Genomic DNA, 17,161 nt, shown 5'->3' on the forward strand with positions numbered 1-17,161 from the left:
CCTGAAATGCCTGTTAAATTGGTCCAAAGAACAATCTAAGCACCCAGCAGTGAAATGCCTGTTTAATTGGTCCAAAGAACAATCTAAGCACCCAGCAGTGTCCCTCACTGATGAAAAAGAAAATCATCTGGAGAAGTCAATAACATAAATTGCCAGCCCTCTTCTCTGAAAGTCTCCTTCAGTAGATACGGCTGCACGGGACACTTCTTTTAAAAAACCAAAGTTCAGATGATTCCCGTCTCCCAGACTGGGATACACCACCTTGGAGGGTGGGGAAGAGAAGTTGAATCGGGTGGATAGAGGGTGGGAGAAGGGCTGTTTCACAAACGAGACAGTCTCCTGAGTGGACTCCCAAACAGGCCCCTGGGCTCCGTGCTGCGGGACCCCCCCCCCCCCACCGGCCCCGCTGGAGAAATAGGGTTTTATGCGAAGGAAAGGCAAGCCGGCTTGGACTCCCCTGTCAGTTTCAGCCGGTCAGCAGTCACTGCCAGGAGCTCTGTCTGAAAAGGATCCCGGGGCAGAGGTCCGCTCAGTGGACAGACTGCCGCGATCGATTGGCAGTGTCTGTCACACATCCGGAAGAGGGCACACCGCAGGCTTGCCAGACGCTTTCTGCAGAACCCTTGGCGTTGCTGCTCCTCCGGTCCAGGCCCAGCGGTGCGGCTCTCACACGTCAACACCCCGCTTGGGGGGAGAGGCTTCCAGATGACTGGGGGGGGGGGGGGGAGGCGGGGGTCCTGCCCACCGGCCCACAGCCCCCCACCTGCACATCTCTCCAGGCCCCGCGTTCATCTCTGCCTGCTGAAGAGACTCTTGAAGGCGTTGTTGTAGTTCTTGTTAAATGCCGTGTAGATCAGGGGGTTGAAGAAGGAATTGGAGTAGCCGAGCCACAAGAATATGCTTTTCCAGATGGGGGGCAGGCTGCAGGCACAGAGGGGGCTGATGAGCTCCGCCAGGAAGAAGGGGATCCAGCACAGCACAAACACGCCAATGAGAATGCCCACCATCACGGCCGCCCGCTTCTCCTTCTGCTCCCGCCACGAGTCCCCGCTCATCTGAAAGGCCACCACCGGGCAACGCGCCGTGAACACCATCTCAGCCTCGTGAGGGGCCTCCTTCACCTTGGGACAAAGGAAATGTGCCGTTAACACCGAAAACCCAACACTGGATGCTAAAGCAACGTGGGGTGGCTCCCGTGAGGCCAACCCCTCCCCCGCAGCCTCATTCAAGACCCATTTATCCATAATCCGTCACAAATGTTTGGTGAAAAGGTTCCTGAGACTGTAGGTTAAATTAAGCCCCGAAGGTTCTTCCGGGAGTGAGAGTGGCGGTCTCCACAATGTCAATATGATATAAAAAGAGAGGGAGGCAGTTAAGAGCGGGAGCCTCGTGTCAGACTCTGGCTGGAGTCCCAGCCCCACAGGCCATGTGTGAAGCTGGGTGACGAAAGTCCTCTCCCTGGTAAGGACACCATGGAGGTGAACTGGGAATGTGCTGGGTGTGCCATTCAATGCTCATGGAGTGGGCTGGGTCGGGGACTAGGACCCCAAATAGAACAGCCCTGACCCAGGCCAGGCACCAAGTTCGAAGCTGGAGAGGCAGCCTATAAACCTCAACATTGCAAGAAATTGTACAACTATGTGCTAGATGGATTCAATTCGGATTTGGGGGTACTTCTGTACTGCCTAGCTTTGGGGGCACCTAGGTGGCTCAGTCGGGTGAGTGTCCGACTCTTGGTTTCGGCTCAGGTCATGATCTCACGGTTTGTGGGTTCGAGCCCGCATCAGGCTCTGCACTGACAGCAGGGCTCCTGCTTGGGATTTTTCTCTCCCTCTCTCTCTGCCCCTCCCCAGCTTGGTGTCTCTCTCTCTCTCTCTCTGTCTCTCTCTGTCCCTCACAAAAAATAAATAAATAAGCATAAAAAGTTTTTAATTAAAAAAAAGACAGGGGCGCCTGGGTGGCTCAGTCGGTTGAGCGTCCGACTTCAGCTTAGGTCATGATCTCACAGTTTGTGGGTTCGAGCCCCGCATCAGGCTGTGTGCTGACCGCTTGCTCAGAGCCTGGAGCCTGCTTTGGATTCTGTGTCTCCTTCTCTCTCTGCCCCTCCCCCGCTCACGCTTTGTCTCACTCTGTTTCTCAAAAATAAATAAATGTAAAATAAAAATTAAAAAAAAAAAAGACAGCTGTAAATGCCTTTGTGGTAATAATTCACTACTCTTTAAGGAGTCCCCAGCACAATGTCCACCCTGTCACCCCCATCCTTTGGCTAACTCCTATTTACTTCTTAGGTCTCAGCTTAGAGGCCACCAACCCTCTCAGAGTGGCCTTTGTGACCCTCTAAACTCAATCACATTGTCATCTTCCGTAGCAATTTGTGTGACTGTGGCTATTGCATCTGCCCCGCCCCCGCCCCAGTCCAAGCTCAACAAGGGCGGGGACTGTGTCTTCTAGGACTGTGTGCCACCTGCCTGGCAGCAGCAGCCGTGCCTGGCAGGTGCTCCGGGAAACAGCTGCTGCGTTAACGAGTGACCATGACAACAGGAGGGTCCGCATCTGCATTTCCCTTCCTGCCAGGATGCTGCCAGCCGTGGCCCACCGACACTGGGGGCACCCAAGGGCGGGAGGCTTGGGAGCAAGGGTTACATCTAGCTTGGACACCGCTGGAAGCAGCTGTGGGGACAGCATCACGGCCGTGGAGCACAATACAGGGCCCACAGCCCATTTGCCGTCTGCTCTCACTGGGTTAGGATGGCCAAAGCCAAGTGCTGCAGGACCCCCCGGGGGGCCTGACCCATGCAAACCTGGGACTCCACCCTGGGAACCACCTTCGAATTCAGTGCCTTCTGCTACTTTCCCCACCACCCCCAGCTCCTTTCGTGGGAAAATCACTACACCGGCCTGGAGAGAGATCACGAAGACGTGGACAAAGAGTCCTTGCCTTTGCCAGCGCCCACCTGGCTTCCTGCCCGCTGCCTGGAGAGAGACAATGACAAGGAAAGTGATGGCAGCATGGGAACAAACAGCATTTCCCCCTCCCCGCCCTGCGCCCCCAGAGCGGCCAGCCAGAACCCCTCTAATGAGCCTTTCCAAGGTTTGCCAGCCCCCCATGGGCAGGTATGAGCCCCATGTCCCCACTCCTCTTCAGAAGAGGTGGTACTGATCGGCTGATTGCCTCTTGATGGACCATCAAGTCACCAGACAAGTCTGAGCCACAAAACGTGCCTTCCTGAAACCACCTCATGAATATTTAACTGTCTACTAGGGAGGGGATCATGTTATCAGAGCAGGAGCGGAAGTGAGAGGTGATGCGTTTGTTTCTCTCCCAAGGCGCTCCCGCTCCATCCATAATGGGCACTTTTCCAGCCACTTCTCTGCTGACCTACGCGGCCTCCCAGGGACTGGAGTCCCTCCTCTGGGTAAGGCAAGTTCTAAGTCCTTGTTATGCTGTTGAGGGAATGAAATGGGGTGAATTCAGTTCAAAGGGCTCCCGGGGGAAGAGAAACAGAAAAGGCAAGTTCACTGATCAAGGAAGTTTAAAATACCAGGCCTCCAGCGCCGCGGCCGCGGCACCACGTGGCAGAACCCGAGTCTGTCCTGCCTCAGCATCTGTTCGCTAGAAGTAAGCTCACAGCTTTCCACCTGAGCCTGCTGCACTCTGTGCAGAGAGAGAGAGAGAGAGGCTGGGAGATCCTGGAATCTTTCCAGAGACAGCTTCAAAGAAACTGAGTCAACCTGGGATGATCCTGGTTGGCAAGGGGACTGGGTAGCTTGGCTCTTCTCGTTTGAAATGAGATATCCAAAAGGGGCTAAGGGCAACTCTAGAGAAGTTACTCTAAGACAGACACGATGCTAAACGCTTGTGACGGATAACTTTAATTCATTCTCACATCAGACTTTCGAGGTATTCATTACTATTATTATCTCCATTTTGGAGTTGAAAAAACACTCTGAGAAGTTACATGCCTTGTCCAAGGTCACCCAGTTGCTTCTTATAAGAGCTGGAAGTCAGACTTGAATATCTGGACCCAGAGACCACACTCTTAATCCCTATATGTTGTTCCGCGCGTTTAGTAAACGAGATTGCTCTGAATAGGTTCCGACAGAACCTATCTTAAGGATATTTATGCCTGGAAATGTTTTCAGAACGGACATGAAGGGCTTCCTGGTGATTTCTCTGGCCACCAGCTCTGGGGCCACCCCTGAGCTTCTCCATCTCTCCTCTTTGGTCTTCTCTCTCCTCAACCTCCTCACCCCAACTTCCCTCTACACCCCTGTCTGAAAACTGACCATCTGGGCTTTAGAGGCCTCTGACCTCTGGTTAGAAATCCGCTCATGTGCAGACAAGAATACGGGCTGGTGAAAGCATACAGTCAGTGGGTCCTGCAGAAAAAGGAAAGGTGCTCTCAATACACAGAAGTTTGGGCACGTCAAATGCCATGGCCAAGGCCACGCAAGCAGGGCAAAATGCCAGACCTTCCCGGCTCTTGACGGTTGTCTGGTACGCGGCTAGGCGGTTCCACACACTGTCTTATTCAGCAATGACAGCGACCAGTAAGGAGGGGATGAGGAAACCGAGGCTCAGAGCAAGTTAGTGATTAGACAGGATTACCATCCAAGCCCCCACTTCTACATCTGTAACCGTGAAGAATCTTGTCTGTACTGTAGGCCTAGTGTGAGGATCACAATGAGGCACGGTGCATAGTAGGACCTCATAAATGTCAGCCTCCTGTCCCCTTGTTCCTTCCTTCTCCTCTAATAAAAAAAAAAAAAAAAAAATTCTAGTGGGGCACCTGGGTGGCTCAGTCGGTTAAGTGACTGACCAGCTCAGGGCATGATCTCACAGTTCATGGGATTGAGCCCCGAGTCGGGCTTTGTGCTGACAGCTCTGAGCCTGCTTCCAATTCTCTGTCCCCCCTCTCTCTTCCCATCCCCCACTCGCATCCTGAGACTTCGCCTCAGGTCATGATCTCATGGTCCGTGGGTTCGAGCCCCGCGTCAGGCTCAGTGCTGACAGCTCAGAGCCTACTTCGGATTCTGTGTCTCCCCCTCTCTCTCTGTCCCTCCTCTCTTTCTCTCAAAAATAAATTTAAAAAATTTTTTAAAAATTCCAGCTGCTGGGGCTCCTGGGTGGCTCAGTCGGTTAAGCATCCGACTTTGGCTCAGGTCATGATCTCACAGTCCATGGGTTTGAGCCCTGCATCAGGCTCAGTGCTGACAGCTCAGATCCTGGAGCCTGCTTCGGATTCTGTGTCTCTCTCTCTCTCTGCCCCTCCCCTGCTCATGCTCTGTGTCTCTCTGTCTCTCAAAAACAAATTTTAAAATTTTTAAAAAATATTCCAGCTGCCACAGAAAGAACCCACAAACATTTTTCATCCTCTAATGTTGTTAACTCAACATCCTAACAAGGAACAGGAAAGGAAAGCAGAAAGAAGCATTGTCCCAATCACTTGTGGAACAAACACCAGTTGGTGCTGTGACCCCACGGGTAGGATAAGAGTCTCCATGAGGCAGGTGTCGGGGCGGCCATGCTAATCCCAGTGGTGAATCAAGGCCTACGGCCTCTGAGCGAGGAGAGAGGGCATAGAGAGTTTCCTGGTTCGGGCTGAAGGCACCCCGGATCGTAAGTGGAATCCCCTATTTCTAACCAGAGCTCGGCAGGTCAGGACCAAGAATGCCTGGGGCTCCAGTCTCTCTGCCCCGGGGTCCACGGGGCACATCAAGCTCCCCACTGCATTTCCCAAAGGCACACCAAGGACATGACTAGCCAAAATAGCCCCTCAACGTGAACAGAAACTGTCTAGCTTGTCTGACAACCTAGAGCAGCAAATGTTCTCGGCTGCTTCTCTGGCGGAAAAAAAAAAAAAAGAAGAAAGAAAGAAAAAGAAGAAAAGAAATAAAGAAAGAAAGAAAGAAAGAAGAAAGAAAGAAAAGAAGGAAGGAAGGAAGGAAGGAAGGAGAGAGAAAAAGAAAGAAAGAAAGAAAGAAAGAAAGAAAGAAAGAAAGAAGAAAGAAAGGAGGAAGGAAGGAAGGAAGGAAGGAAGGAAGGAAGGAGAGAGAGAGAAAGAAAGAAAGAAAGAAAGAAAGAGAAAGAAAGAAGAAAGAAAGGAGGAAGGAAGGAAGGAAGGAAAGAGAGAGAAGAAAGAAAGAAAGAAAGAGAAAGAAAGAAAGAAAGAAGCAAGAAAGAAAGAAAGAAAGAAAGAAAGAAAGAAGAAAGGAGGAAGGAAGAAAGGAAGGAAGGAAAGAGAGAGAAAAAGAAAGAAAGAAAGAAAGAAAGAAAGAAAGAAAGAAAGAAAGAAAGAAGAAAGAAAGAGAAAGAAAGAAAGAACCAAGAAAGAAAGAAAGAAGGAAGGAAGGAAGGAAGAAAAAGAAATTAATGAAGTTTTCTTGTAAAAAATAAATAAAAGCAGAGCATGCTAGGCTTGAAAAAAATAACCTTTCCTTCAGTGTAATTCTATTTGTAATTGAGTATAGTTTTGCTGAGCTCTTGGGTGTGATCATAACAGAAGGTACAACTGCTATCATTCTTGTTTTTGGAGAACGTGGATTTTTGTGGAGAGGTTGGTCACTGTGGTTTGGCTAAGAATCCACTGGAGTTCATGCTGAGAAGGAGAATATAGCTCTGTTTTCAGCTCTAATATCATCTGATCTGAAGTCATCCCCCCTTTACGAGTGGATGCCAATGGAAGGGCCTCTGTTGAGGCAAGAGTTCACCCCTGAAATCCTTGGGACCCCAGGACAGAGAGGCCTGGAATGGTGGGGTGGGGAGGAGGGAAGGGGTAGAGGGAGAAATGGAGAGAAGGGAGGTTTTGCCTTTTGCACATGTATTGTCAACCCTCAGTGTTCCGATGCACCCCCCCTGGAGGCCACACCCTGATGACTACAGCCCTGCCTCAGAGAGTCACAATTCCCACTGCCCTGTAGGTTCCATCCCTCAAGAGGGCCAGCTGGGAGCAAGGCTCAGTATCACTCTTCAGAGATGGGCTTCAGGGAGCGCCCTATGCAAAATGGCTAAGTACCTACATACCTTTCTGGGCAGCAAGTCCAAAGCTTTCTTGAATTTTCAAGTCATCTGTGACCTACCAGAAGGTTAAGAACCATGGAGTTCTGATCTCAGTGTTCCACTGAGAAGCTCAACCTTCTCCAGGAACTACACGGATTTAAGAAGCAGCTCATTGCAAGGTCATTGGTGAAGACACACGGTGCCTGCACCATATTCGCCTATGCCCCCTTCATTTCCCCTTCTCCCCCTGCACTCTTCCTCAATGATCCAATCAAAGAGAAAAGAGAAACGGAAGTAGACGTACAGAGATAGAATGAATGTGATGATGTAAGGAGAACAAAGGAGAAGTTTATAGAAAGGGGAAGGCCAGGGACATTTCTAAAGGGGTCTAGAAAATGCTCCCTGGCAATTCCAAGTATTTCTGAAAACAGACTATTAGGTACCCATCTTAAAGGAATCAAACCATAAACCAGATTTTTGATTACCACTGATACGATTTGATTCATAAAATGTACTTTCCTAAAGTTAAAATAATCTTGCAGTCTGGAATGGAATGTGTTTGAGCCCACAAGTTCTTTTAATAGACAGAGTCAGAACGAGGGCGACGTCCTCTTCCCGGACCCGAGCTCTGACAAGAGCAAAAGCCCACCAGCAGCTTAGTCTTTGGGATGGTCTGGTGACAACTAAACATTGGACAAAGGACAAAAACAAAAGGGGCTCTGTGCAGATTTCAGTCACTCAAGGCTCACGTACTGTATGCTTACAGCACACAGACCTGCTTATATTAATACAGACAATTAACTTAAAGAGGCAAATATTTTATAATATAGCATTAGCTAACACTCAGATCCAAGTTGTCATAAACCCCACAGCTCAATACTACACATTTATTTTGCCTTTTGCAGTTTACAAAGTGCTTTCCCCTTTATTATCCAGTCTCTCAGGACCATTGTATTCTGGACAGACTTCTAGCAGAGCACCTGTAAGAGTTTATTCACTTTTTAATGCTATGGTTGTAGTCTACTAACACTAACCCCTGGAGAACAGAGGTCTTGCTTGCGCATTCCTTGAACCTTCGGAAGCTACCGCACTGCCTGATATATAGGTCAGCAATAGTCAATCAAGTAATTTTGAGCACCATCTGTGTGGTGCTCAATTACACAGATGGTGGTGGTTTTAAAATCTGTCCACAAGTTTCCTGACACTTCTCCAAAGGTAGAGCTTAATTCCCCTTCCGTTGAGTGTGGGCTGGAGTTGGCGACTCACTTCTAGTAAATAGAATATACGGGAAGTGATTGCCTGTAACTTCTGAGACTAGCTCATAAAAGGCATTGCAGTATCTTCCTTGCTAAGCTCTCTTGGAATAGAGGAAGCCAGCTGCCATGTTGTGACAACACTCAGGCAGCCTTATGGACACCTCCTGCTAACGGCCATGTGAGTCAGCCATCTTGGAAGGAGAGTCTCCAGCCCCGGTCAAGCCTTCGAATGACTTCTGCCCCGTCTGACATCTTGGCCACCACCACAAGAGCCCTTCGGTCCAGAAGGTCGAAGCCATTCCCAAGCCTGACCCACAGAAATGGTGAGTTATTACATGTTTGTTGTTTTACACTCCTAATACATGTTTGTTGGGCTATGTTACTCCAGCAAAAAGTAACTCTTCTGCCTAGAATGGTGAGTAATAGAAATAAAGAGGACTAAGATAAGAATTCATTATTTATAACTTACAGGGGGAATTTTAAAAAATAATAACAAAGATAATACAGCAGCTGTCATGGATGGTTTACCGTTTTCAATACTCCATATACACCATTATCTCATTTACTCTTCACAAGAATATTATGAGGCAGGCAGCAGTATTTCCTTTTTACCTAAATACAGCCTTAGATTAAGTCACTCAGCTGAAGTGCTAATAAGTCGCACACAAAGAACTGAAAATCAGGTCTCCTTGCTTCCAACTCCCATGCTCTGAACCACTGTGCATGGTCTCCCACCGCGTGTTTATTGACTGAGTGCATGAGTGAAAGGTATCACCCAGGGTGGCGTTATCACATCCCTGAGCCTCAGGCATCTTTGCCTCTGTGGGCCCTTCCCCCATTAAGAAGTATTAAAAATTACATTTTATGACTATATTATTAGAAAGACTAACATAATCGAGGCTGGACACATTATTATATATTCATTGCTGCGATATTCATTGTCCCCGTAATTTTAAAGGAAATTAAAAGTAAACCAGTTCCGTGGGCCCCAAAAAGTATGGTGCCTCCGGGTTGCGTGCCTACTTTGCCTAATGAACAATTAGACCCTGGCATCAACTTGTATACAACAATCAAACAATTGAAAAGAAAAAAACTTCTTTTTATAGAATTTGCTTATAGAATTTTATTTATTTTGAGAGCGAGAGTGGAGGAGGGACAGAGAGAGAGGGAGAGAGAGAGAGAGAGAGAGAGAGAGAGAGAGAGAGAGAATCTCAAGCAGGTTCCACTCTGTCAGTGCAGAGCTCCATGCAAGGCTCAAACCCAGAAGCTGTGAAATCATGACCTGAGCTGAGATCAAGAGTCGGATGCTTAACCGACTGAGCCACCCGGGTTCCCTGAAAAAAAGAAAAACTTTTTGATGCTACATGTTGAAAGGCAGATAAATAATCCCCATTGATTCTGCTTTTTTTCTCCTACACAGAAAGGGCACAGGGCAGTAGGAAACGATCACAACGCATGGGGGTTGCTCTGTGGGGAGCAGAATATACTGTATATGCGGTGCTCAGTCTAGAAAGCGGAAAGAAAGGATGTCAAGGTAGGAATGAAGCCTGCCTCCTGAGAGAAGCCGGCAGTGCCTCTGTGCTCAGCTGTTCTGGAACGAACAGAGTCCCGTGCACAGTTTTGAGATGCTGCTCCCATACCCCACCTTGACTGGGATACGACTGCCTCATTCCTATGAAGGTTAGATGCTGTGGGCAGTGGGGCAGCGCTCGGCAGTTAAGTCCCCAGAAGGGCACGGAGGAATGACAAAGTAGAGAACGGTGACTTGAGGTCTGCGACCAGCCTCAGCTTCTCCACTCCATAACTCTGTGGTCTTAAATGACCTAACTTTGTGGCAGCTGAGTTTTATCAACTGGAAGCTGAGGGCTGGTGGCAAAGATAGCTCTCACCAAATATCCCTAGGCTCCCCTGGATTTCACAGCCAGTGGACTGAGAACAGAACCGACATGTGTCCACTTGAGGGTAAGGCAGGTAAAAGCTGCTGTATTTCCATATATCTCTTCCCCTCTCACAGCCACCTTGGAAGCCGCCGACAGAGACTTTAGGCCAACCTGGCTGGGCCATGATGCTTAAATAAGAAGATGAAGAGAAAGCATCAAAACAGTATCCAGAAGAGGGGACTGACTTAATAACCACTGGTTTCTGTCTCTACTGTCGAAAACTGCATTTGTTCCCTCAAAGAATTAAGCCACTGCCCAGGAACTGTGGCTTGGCCCTTTCTGATAATATTTCAATGTTGGGACCTGGCCACAGAATTCCAAAGAAGAGGAGGGATGTACACAACCCTGTTACCAGAGGCCCTCAGCCTTCCTAAGTGCCTCTATCACCCACAGAAATCAGTACCGACATGTCGGAGTGCAGGAAATGGCAGGTGATAGGGGTGGGGAAGGTAGAGAGAGAGTATTCCTGGCATATTTTTTTTTAAATTTCTGTTTGGGGGTCTTAATACTAGAAAGCTTGCTCAGCAGCATTTCCCAGGCATTTGCATGAGGCCTGGCTGAAGCCTAAAGACGCAGGCCTCTCTCCAACACCCTCACATCTACAATCTCAGCATCACAGGACTCAAGACCCCCAGGCCTGGCCTAGACTGATACCAGAGAACTTGCAGCACCCAAAGCAGGGAACCGGGTTGGCAGGGGGCCCACTGCAAGTGGAAAATCACAATACTTCGCCCTGCCCCCCAGAGCTCCTCCTCCCCACCCACAGGCCACCCCGGATTGGCCAGGCTCCTGTTCACTCACTTCTTCTCCGTATCACCTGCTGGAACCGGGTCTGTCAAAAATAAACACCAAACCCCATCTTGGCAAGCCTTTCTGACGTCCATTTCACCATGATTTCTCTAGGTGCACGTTGGATTAATGTAGCTATTAAAAGTCAGCCCTACCTCGCAATCAGACAGAAAAGCTATAATCACCCCAGGCATTTCCAAAGGACCTTTCAAAGAACATCATTAATTCTGAACAAAGCTCTCCCTTACCAACACTTTCCAATTATAGTCTTGACATTCCTATTTTATACTACAAAATCTCTCTGCCATTTAATGGAGAGGGGGGAAAAAAAGCCTGCTTTTTAAAACACATATGTTTGAGTAGCCTACGTATCTGAGTTAACTTTCCAAAATTAAAACACAACTAACAATAGAAAACTCACTGTCCCTTTCCTCCCCCCCACCCCCATCGGCAGTCCTTCCTTGGCCATAGGCAGTAGCCCTCCCCCCACCCCCAACCCGCCCCCTCCACTATCCATGGTTTCAGCTTTCTGAAGTTTCAGTTATCTGAGATCAACCACAGTCTGGAAGCAGATGACCCTCTTGATTTTTCCGGGTCAACAGGAGCCTAACACTATGTCACAATGCCTACATCATCATTTCACTTCACCCCATCTGGTAGGCATTTTACCATCTCACATCATCACAAGAGGAAGGATGGGTATAGTAAAATATTCGGAGAGAGAGGCTGCATTCACACAACTTTTATTGTTATAATGTTATAATGTTCTATTTTATTATTATATATATTATGGGGCACCTGGGTGGCTCAGTCGATTAAGCATCAGACTTAAGCTCAGGTCGTGATCTTGCGGTCAGTGAGTTCAAGCCCCAGGTCGGGCTCCGTGCTGACAGCTCAGAGCCTGGAGCCTGCTTCAGATTCTGTGTCTCCCTCTCTCTCTGCCCCTCCCCCACTCATGCGCACGCTCGCGCGCGCGCACTCTCTCTCTCTTTCTCTCTCTCAAAAGATAATAAACATTAAAAAAAAATTTAGGTGTGCCTGGGTGGCTCAGTGGGTTAAGTGTCTTGACTTCAGCTCAGGTCATGATCTCACGGTTTGTGAGTTCGAGCGCTGTGTTGGGTTCTGTGCTGACAGCTCAGATCCTGGAGCCTGCTTCAGATTCTGTGTCTCCCTCTCTCTCTCTCTCTCTCTCTGCTCTCCCCCTCCCCCCCCCCAGCTCACATGGATGTGCATGCACTCTCTCTTTTGAGAAATGTTAAAAAAAAAAATGTAGGTATGTTGCTATCCCTGTGCCTAGTTTATAAATTAAAATCTATCTTAGGCATGTATAGGAAAAGACCAGTATACATGGTTCAGTGCTATCTAAGGTTTCAGGCATCCATGGGGGGCCTGAAAGGTATCCAAGCGGGGCGGGGTGGGGGGAGGGCTTGGAAGGTATTCCTGTGGACAAAGGGCAACCACTCTATTGTATTTGGGAAGGGGCAATAAGTCCTGTTTTTATTCTCCAGGACTTTGAGCCTGCCCCACCCCCCACCCCTTAACAGGGAAAGTCTGGGGCTTGCAGGGTGAGGAGGGAACTGACTCTACTAGATCCCGGACCAAAGGCAGAAAGGTCCAACTTTAACTACAAGCAGAGAAGTTCTGCGGAATGCACAGCCCTGCATCTCATTCATTTCCAGGTCCTGCCCAGTGCACACGGCCTGGCCGGACCTCGTTGATCTCTATTCTGCCGCCCCGTGTGCCTGGCACCTCACGTTCTTCATCTCATGTGATCCTTTCTCACCATGAGGTAGGAATGAACTTGTTTAAAGATATGGGAAAGAGGCCCACAGACATTAAGGAACCGCCCCCAATATCCCAGCTGAGGTTTGAACTCACGGTTCTATGTCGTTCGGAAGTCACTAGAGGAAAGCACTGAGGTTGGGGTAGTGAAAGGAAAGCGACGCTTGGGTTCTGTTTTACGCTCACTTCCCTCTTTGGCACGGAGCTGGCTGATAGAGTTGGAGATTTAGTGTCTGGACTGCAGAGCACGGATCAGGGTGTGGTGGGGACGAAAAATACAGGAATGTGCTCATCTGCGGGACGCACATTTCCAGCCCGCCGCAGTCCCGCTCTGTTTAGTCGGGACCGGGAAGCTGGCGGCTGCACGATTCACACGGAAACACACAGTCACTCCCCCGGAAAGCACCCGAGGGCGAGGCCGATCGGTGTGCCCTCACTATTGCCCCGACACGCTGCCCCTGCGAGCCCCACTCAGCTTCGTGGATTAGCGGTGGGAGCGCCCCCGCCAGCCCCAGTGTGCGGGTGGGGGAACCCCTTCCCCCGCGCGTCAGGTCCGCAGGTGGCCAACCGGTGCGCGCCTGGGGCAGGCGATGCGCCCCTCCGCGCGCGGTCCAGGAGAGCAGATGGCAAACTCCCTGTGCGCTCCAGGTGCGCTGGCGGCCAGCCTGGCGGCCAGCCTTCCGGCGCGCGCCCCAAGTGTGCAAGCTTCCGCCGCCAACTCTCCCCGTAGCCGAGCTGCGTCCCCACCCAGCGACCCCCTCCTCCAGCCCCCCCGTGCCGCAGCATGCTCGCTCCTCACCTGCACCTTGGCCGGCAGCGGCAGCACAGCCCCGCGGCGGCGGCCGAAACGGAACTTGGCCGCCTTGTAGATCTTCCAGTAGACGAAGAGCACCACGCCAAGCGGCAGGTAGAAGGCACCGCAGGTGGAGAAGACGGCGTAGGAGGGTTCCTGGCTCACCTGGCAGCGCTGGCGCCGTGGGTCGTACGCCTCGCCCCAGCCAAAGAGCAGCGGGGCCAGGGCGATGAGCGCCGAGAGCGCCCAGGTGAGCGCGATCATGAGCGCGGAGGCGCGGCGGCGGGTGCGCAGCGTGTACTGAAGGTGGCGAGTGATGGTCCAGTAGCGGTCCAGGGCGATGGCCGCCACGTTCCAGATGCTGGCGGTGCAGCACAGCACGTCGAAGGAGATCCACACGTGGCACAGGCTCCGGCCCAGCAGCCAACGTCGCCCGGCCGACAGCTCGCTCACCAGGCTCAGGGGCATCACCAGCGCGGCCACGAGTACGTCCGACACGGCCGTTGAGGCCACCAAGTTATGAGGCACACGATGGAAGGCGCGGACGCGCAGGATGGTGACCAGAACCAGCAGGTTCCACAGGAAAGTGGCCGCGATCAGCAGCACCAGCAGCGTCACCACCAGCACCGTGAAGACGGAGAAAGGCGGCTCGCGGCCGGGCAGGGCGGCCCCGCCTGGGGTCGACCCGATGACCCCGCCGGGGCTTGGGCTGAAGCTGCCGGCCTCGGATCCCAGGGGCAGGGAGACGCCGGTGGCGGCCACCGTGAGGTTAGCTGCTTCCATGGCGCGCGGCGCGCGGGATCTTGGTTTCCCGGCAGGGGACACACGCGCGCGGCCGGGGGCTCGGTGTGGACCGGGCGGGTGGGGGCGTGGAAGGGGTCGCCGCGTGCCCTGGGAGGACAGAGCGGGGTCCAGGTCGCCCCACCCTGTCCCTCTTTGGGCCGCAGCCCACGCTTTGGCTCCTCTGTCTGGAGCCCTCGTGGACCTCTTTTCCAGTGGAAGAAAAAAGAGTGGGACCCCTCTGGAGTCCAGCTCAGCTCGGCGCGCCAGTCCCTCCCACCTCTCTGCGCCGTCCCCGGGGCAACGGGCTGTCACAGGGCTGGGAATCCGGGAGCGCCGCGGAGTGTCCGCGCGCAGGGGCGGGTTTGGAGAGTTGCCCCCTCCCGCAGCCGGCCGCGGCAGGGGCCTGGCTGCAACGGGGTGGGCGGGTGGGGGTGGCCCGAGGACCCGCCAGCACCTGCCAGGCCTTCACGCAGCCTCACCGACCCCCACCCCCACCCCTCCGCCGGGCGGAGAGAACCCTAACTGCGGTTGTCTCCGGAGAAGGTTCATGATCGCGCAGCAATGCCGCAGCCACCACCTTCTCGGATCCGAGACAGAGAGACAGGCGCCCACCCTCTCTCCTGGCGAGGAGGAGTTCTGGTTTCCTCCAATGACGATCCTACGTATACCTGAACTAGGTACCGAGGTACAGACAACAGCAAGCTCCTAAAGCCGGCTCCACTCGGAGCACTTCTGACCGGCAGGGGCTTCACGGTGCCTTGAGAAGTTCACTCCGGGAAGAAAGGACGCTACTTCTAGGCAGTTTGGCAGGGGCCCCCAACGGGGAGCGTTTGCAACCTGTCCCCTGACCCCAACCCTGCCCACCAACACCTGTCCGCCGGCCTCAACCCTGCGGCCATATCTCTGTTTGTCCTTCCCTCCCTGCCCTTTGCTGTTGCTGACATCCCTGACCACACTCTATGTCTTCCAGGCTAAGGCTGGGGTTATTTTTGTTGACCTGTGAGCAAAGGTAGACACCAATTAGAAAGGTGAAATCACCCTAACCTTCCACCCCACGCCGCTCCCCATTTTCAGTCTCATGCTTTTGAATAATAGTTCAACAATAATTAAATCAACCCAGTGCGGGCACTACTTCTGTGCCCGGGAATCAAAACAGGAACACAGAGCCCAAACGGCCCCTTTTCTTTTCACCGCCGCAGAGGGACAGTCACCCGCCGGCTTCTTACTGACACCTGAGGAACAGCCTCAGGCTAAGCAGGGTGCTCAGAACAGCCAGAGTGGGCACGGCACTGAGTCAGCTCCCAGAGAGAGACTTTCTGGAAAAGTCCCCTGAGACCGTAGCAGGTGGAAGGGGTTTCTTCCCGTGAGCGGTCCACTCCTGGCACCTGGGGCAATCTTTGGGGATCCGGACCTGGCAGGGAGGACGTCCCAAGAACGTCCTTTTCCTCTGCTCTCCCTTCGCTTCATCCATTCGCTTTGTAGATGCTCTCTGCTGTCTGCATACCCTGCCTGGCGGTTCTTGCTTACACACTCAGACTTGATAGCACACTCCTAGGGCATAAAAAGCAACAGGCAAGGAAGTCAAAAACACTTACAGGCAGGGGCGCCTAGGTGGCTCAGTCGGTTGGGTGTCCGACTTCGGCTTGGGCCATGATCTGGTGGTTTGTGAGTTCAAGCCCCACGTCAGGCTCTGTGTTGACAGCTCAGAGCCTGGAGCCTGCTTTGGATTCTATGTCTCTGTCTCTCCCTGCTCATTCTCTCTCTCTCTCTCTCTCCCTCTCTCAAAAATAAACATAAAAAAAATTTTTTTTAATACAGGCATAAGTGTCAAGTGATCGATAAAATGATCAGAAATGGGCTGCTCAGTGACCACAGAGACAGAGGATGCTGGGGTCAGAGACAAGGCTTTGCACTTACTGAAGCGCAGGGAAGGGGTGTGGATATTGGACAAGATGAATGGAAAGTTGGACCTGGCAAGGGCGTGAAAGTCTGGGGTCAAGGGGACAGATATGCAGGTGTAAATGACAAGGAGCAGGGTTTGCATGTGGCCATGGAAAAAGCTGGATGCTGGGCGGTTTTGGGACAGTGCCCATGATGAGCAGAAAACGGGGACGGGCCTTTGAAATACTTTCACGATAGTCTCCCCCTTCTATTGGACAAGAGTGTAACCAAAGCAAAGACTATCAAAAATGTAAAAGCATCCGTACTGCAGCAGTCAGATGCTTGACTTGCTGTTATTCTCTTACCTTTGCGCCTACCCGCATGCATGTTTTATTAAACCTAAAATCAATTTCTTATTTGGCAGAGTTCGCTTAACGCTCTTCATGTTGCTAGATATTCTCTTCGTAGCTGTACTTTTTATACTGTGCCGTTTATTACTTGAGAGACTTTGAGCAACTTAGGCTCTGTTTCCTCATTTCCAAACCAAGGCGAATTATGCCTGTCGGGCGAGTATTAAAGGACTACAGGTAGGGGCGCCTGGGTGGCTCAGCCGGGTTTCTGCTCAGGTCACAGTCTCAGGGTTCTTGAGTCCCCAGTTCGGACTCCACACTGACAGTGAGGAGCCTGCTTGAGATTCTCTCTCCCTCTCTCTGTCCCTCCCTCGCTCTCTCTCTTTTTCTCTCTGCCTCTCTCTCTCCCTCCCTTTCTCTCCAGATTAATAAACTTTAAAAACTTTTCAAATAATAATAATAATAATAATAATAATAATAGAACTACAGTTAGAGGAAGCTGGTAGCACTGGCTTGAGTCAGGGTTCAATACAGGGTCACTGTTGCTACTATTTCACTCTGAGTTTAACCTTCCATTCCCTTCTCTT

General features: G+C 51.4%; 1 protein-coding gene across 1 annotated transcript; it reads right to left on the bottom strand.

The window, feature by feature from the left end:
* Positions 1–614: 614 nt before the first annotated feature.
* Positions 615–14,343, bottom strand: LOC122225809 (5-hydroxytryptamine receptor 5B). Its single transcript, XM_042948499.1, has 2 exons — positions 13,567–14,343; positions 615–1,121 (listed from the first exon to the last, which is right to left on the bottom strand). Exons 1-2 carry the CDS (start codon positions 14,341–14,343, stop codon positions 789–791), a joined length of 1,110 nt encoding a protein of 369 aa, XP_042804433.1. The 3' UTR covers positions 615–788.
* Positions 14,344–17,161: the final 2,818 nt, after the last annotated feature.

The sequence above is a fragment of the Panthera leo genome, chromosome C1 (assembly GCF_018350215.1).
Source record: "Panthera leo isolate Ple1 chromosome C1, P.leo_Ple1_pat1.1, whole genome shotgun sequence".
Classification (NCBI taxonomy): domain Eukaryota; kingdom Metazoa; phylum Chordata; class Mammalia; order Carnivora; family Felidae; genus Panthera; species Panthera leo.

Bases quoted from the DNA above. Each gene is read 5' to 3' on its own strand.
- LOC122225809 (XM_042948499.1), bottom strand. From the start codon at position 14,343: ATGGAAGCAGCTAACCTCACGGTGGCCGCCACCGGCGTCTCCCTGCCC. The intron at 1,122-13,566 runs GTGAGGAGCGAG...CTTTGTCCCAAG, and splicing joins CGCTGCCGGCCAAGGTGCAG to GTGAAGGAGGCCCCTCACGA.